Raw genomic sequence first — 4,462 nt, 5'->3', positions numbered from 1 at the left:
GGTTTCTTGCCGCCGTCTGCCGGGTCAGTACGTAGGTAGGCGTATATATTCACCACGTACGTGCACGCTACTCCTCCCACACCACACCAGATAGCCGCAGTAAAAACAAAATCTAAAAATAATAGTACATACTAATCGAGAAAAAACAAAATATCCCGAGCCCAACCACGCACGCTGGCCCCAGCCAAACGCCAGCCTGTCGCGCTCCTTCTTCCCCAAGCTGCGCGACAAACCCACCCCTTCTCCCTCCTCGCCTCCTCCTATATAACCAGCGCCCCCACTCCCCCCAACCCAAACCCAACTCCATCGCCATCTCAGTCTCAGCAATAGCATTCCTCCTCTCACATACTCCAGCAGCAACGACAACAATTTCATATCATACATACGGTTCACGACGGCACCAGCTCTTCCCTCAAATATACACTAACACGTCGCGGCAATGGGGCTCTGCATGTCTAGCGGCGGGGCGACGGTGGCGGCGGTGCGCTCGGAGGGGCTGGCCACCTCGACGGCGATGGTGCTGCTGCCAACGGGGGAGCTGCGCGAGTACCCGCGCCCTGCGACGGCGGCGCAAGCCCTCCAGGACTCCGTGGAGGCAGGAGACGGCTCCGCCGGGTGGTTCCTGTGCGACGCCGACGCGATGGGGTTCGAGGGTCCCGTGGCGGCCGTGGGCGGGGGCGAGGAACTCCGCCCGGGCCAGATCTACTTCGTGCTCCCCGCCGAGGTTAAGAGGAACGGGCTCCGCCGCGAGGACGTGGCCGCACTTGCCGTCAGGGCGTCCGCGGCGCTCGTCAGCAAGGCCAACACCAACGCCTCCGGCAGCGGCGGACGGAGGAGACGCGCCGGCTCTGTCTCTCCGCTCGTGTTCGCCCCGCCGCCGGAGGTGGACGAGACTCTTGCCTACAAGACCGTGCCGGCGCTGGTAGTCAAGAGGCGCCCGGTGGCGCGCGTAAAGAGCGCCGGGAGAATGCAGCCGAGGTTCGCCCCGGATCTGACCGCCATTCCTGAATGCGAGTAAACCGGCCTTGGCGGATGGATCGACCCATCGGTCGTGGCTACAACAAAAATCCGGGGGCGAACTCGATTCTGGAGAAGCTCCGGCAATTCTGGAACCAGCGGGAAGAGAGCAAGGCAGGTGGGAATTGATGTCGCCAGCCTGGCGGGACGGCATCAGCGGACGACAAAGCGGAAGGCCGTATGATCCATATCGGACGGAGGCTGCTGGCTTCAGTGGCTTGGCGCGGAAGATGAAGATGGCATAACGTCGGCGCAGAGTTTTTTGTTTTGTTTTGCGGGAAGTCGGTTCAGAGATTTAGCATGTGTATATTTCGTAGGAGCAAAATTTTGATCGCGTTAGTTGAGCAGGCGCTCTGAGAACGAAGTATGGAGGCAAATATAAACAGTGAACATAAACTAGAGTACTCAACTTTTGCCTAAACGTGCGCTTGCTTGTGTATTGCTCTGTTTTGATCCGTTTGTTGTTCTGGGACGTTCGAAACTTGCAATTAAATTAGTACTACATTTTTAAAGCAAACTAGTAGTACTAAACATTTGCCATTTCTATGATTAAGGGCTTCATGTACACACGGCGCTTTTAGTTAAAATGAGGCTCGAAAAAGACAACTGGGACTACTCCGCGCGCCGATGTGTTTCTGTGTTCGATCTGAACTATTCCACGTTGCTGCGCAGACTGCCGCATCCTCTGCCGGACGGCCGTGTAGATTAAACCCGCGACGGCCGACGGCTCATGTATACTTACTGTGACGCGTCGTTGAATTTGTAATAAGGGCAAAAAAAATTTGTTTAGACATGGAGGGCAAAGTTTGTGGTTCGCGTTTCAAGGTCAACTTGGCCCCATGCTGTGCCTACTTGTGCAGATCGCCGTGCGGCGACGTGTAGGCTGCGGCGAACAGGCCATGCACTTGCTGCTGGCATGACTGCTCCACTTAATTGGCCTGCCTACAAGTTCGGACGTTCTTACTGTAACGTTCTTTCCCCATACAACATGTATATATACGACAAAACTGTCGTACGTATAGTGTTGTTCATACCAAATACCCTCTCTCTCAAAAAAAGATAAGAGTATTCCAAACATCAACAACAACGAGTAGGAAGTTTTCTGTGAACTAAGCATACCTCAGATGGTTAGATTCTTTGTGATGGAATCAACCCATAGGGAGGAGAGGAAGGACGAGCGCGAGCCGATGTGCCGCCAGGAGGTGTGGACGCCACCGCACCATGGCTGCTTCTGGGAAGCATTGCATCTCCATTTCCGCGCTCTCACGCTCCGTTGCATCCGCAATGCGCCACGACATTCGTCATAAAGCTCAGCTTCGACAATTGTGTCCATGCCTCCTACCTAGGTTGTCACCTCCGGTTGCGCCTCTACCTCATTTGAGCTCGAACTCGCCCGCACGATGGTCAAGAGCTGTCACCGCAGATGATGAAGAACCATAAGACTAAATTGCTTGTGGTGTGTGTGCCTGGAATTCTCGAAGTCACCCATAACCGTAAATTCATTCTAATAAAACTAAAATGGACAATAGCTTTCATCCTTTCTATGTTATAAATAGTTCTCTATGTTATCTATTAAGAATTTGATTAGAGTGAATTTGAATTTGTTGTTCTCAAATAATGAAGATGGTTCATAAAAGTCATAAAAAGGCACTATTTGACTTCTGACAAAATATAATGCCTTTTTTATGACCATGTGAGTACCTTCCATGTTGGTCAAAATTGTTGTCTCATGTAGGTAAATGAGCGGTATGTATTTTCATACCAAGCTATGTACACGTAAAAATGGTGAGATGAAGCTACTCCTCAAAGTAAAATTAAAACGGTCGACCGTGTGTGACAAATTTGACAAAATTCATCTAAAAGAGCTTCAACATAAACACAAAATTAAAGATTTACCTTCAATACAAATAAGAGCTAATCACGAAATGAAATCATAACATCGATGTGCATCATTTTCACGGGGAGTTTATCTTGAATCAAACCATCGGAGTATAAATTAGAATAGGCAAGACGAGTGAAAAAAAGAGCACCTGCAAAGGCTTGTACCCGGCCGCAGTGTCATAGCCACTAAATGCGCTAGCTATGCAATACAGAATATGCTCACTGAACTCTCTTCTCTGGCCGAACTACTGGATGGGGTCATTCTGAACAATGATCAACCTGACACCATTGCGTGGAGGTTCACGGATGATCGGGAATATAGCGCCAAGTCAGCCTACCATTTGCAATTTGAAGGTTCAGTACACATGCAGGGATACAGGCTAATTTGGTCAGCTTGGGCGCCAGGCAAATGCCGCTTCTTTATTTGGACTGCAGCGCTTGGGAAGCTGCTAACGGCGGACACACTTCTGCGGCGCCGATGGGAGAACAATTACTTCTGCCCGCTGTGTGAGAGAAATCTGGAAACACCGATGCATCTCATCATCGATTGCCCGTGGTCGCGTTCCGTTTGGGACTCGATCGGCTCCTTGGCCTGTATGCCGGCGCTGCAGCCACATTCGTGGACTCAAACAACTCACCTCTTGAGCTGGATAGAGTGCTGCCACTTGCAAACCCCAAAGGACAAGAAGAAGGGATTGATTTCACTTATCCATCTGACCGCTTGGGAGATTTGGCTTGAACGAAATAGGCGAAATTTTCAGCAAGAAGCCTGGGGCCTGAGCAGCTTCACTGGGCACATCAGGGATGAGATCAAGATGTGGAACCTGGCGGGTGCTGGAATACCTTTTGACCCAAGCTGATTTTTCTTCGTCTTCGGGTTTTTTGTTTTTGCTGTTTTTCTCTTTCTCTCCTTTCGTTTCAGACCCCGCGCTTGGGTTTGGCGCTGACCCGCCTCTTGGGTCTCCCCTGTATTTTGTTTTCCCCTACTGATCAATGAATTTGGCAGAGCAACTGCTAACATTCAAAAAAAAATAGAGCCTCTTAGCTCTAAAGCGGACTTTCGGAGGAGCACGGGTGCGTTGGAGAATGTTTGTTTGAACCCCTAAAAATGATGGTTGAAAGATCTGATATTTTTAGATTTTGGCGTGAATACACATGCATGTGGTATAAGTACTTGTGAACTTCATTTCACTAATACGTTATATTATACGCCGCACAAAAAAAGACAAAGTTTCGGCCCCAAAATCAACGAAAACAAGCCTATTTTTTGAATGTATTTGTTTTTTTATCTCTCACATGCAAGCATGTATATTGATGAAGATTTAGCCCGATGTACTACACTGCTATACATGCATGCCCAAAAAAAATTCAAATTCAGGCCATAAAAATCATGTTTTTAGCTTAAAAAAAGGCTCAATGTGCCCGTGCTCACATGATAATACTATTTGCTTTTAGCTTTCTCTACCTGACTGGCTGGAAACAGGAGAGTTCCTCTTAAGCTAGATTGAGGGGTCATGGGCGTCAGCATCAGCGAGGAAGTCATATCGCACGGTCACGGCAGCAT

General features: G+C 49.4%; 1 protein-coding gene across 1 annotated transcript; it reads left to right on the top strand.

The window, feature by feature from the left end:
* Positions 1 to 308: 308 nt before the first annotated feature.
* LOC123185364 (uncharacterized) lies at positions 309 to 1,440 on the top strand. The gene has a single exon (XM_044597255.1). The coding sequence runs from the start codon at positions 440 to 442 to the stop codon at positions 1,016 to 1,018; it is 579 nt and encodes a 192-aa protein (XP_044453190.1). The 5' UTR covers positions 309 to 439; the 3' UTR covers positions 1,019 to 1,440.
* The last annotated feature ends 3,022 nt before the right edge of the window (positions 1,441 to 4,462 follow it).

Source organism: Triticum aestivum, chromosome 2A (genome assembly GCF_018294505.1).
Source record: "Triticum aestivum cultivar Chinese Spring chromosome 2A, IWGSC CS RefSeq v2.1, whole genome shotgun sequence".
Taxonomy (NCBI): Eukaryota; Viridiplantae; Streptophyta; class Magnoliopsida; order Poales; family Poaceae; genus Triticum; species Triticum aestivum.
This window is presented reverse-complemented; position numbering and strand designations above follow the sequence as displayed.

What these genes read in the sequence shown, in the direction of transcription:
- LOC123185364 (XM_044597255.1), top strand. Translation starts at nt 440, where the DNA reads ATGGGGCTCTGCATGTCTAGCGGCGGGGCGACGGTGGCGGCGGTGCGC.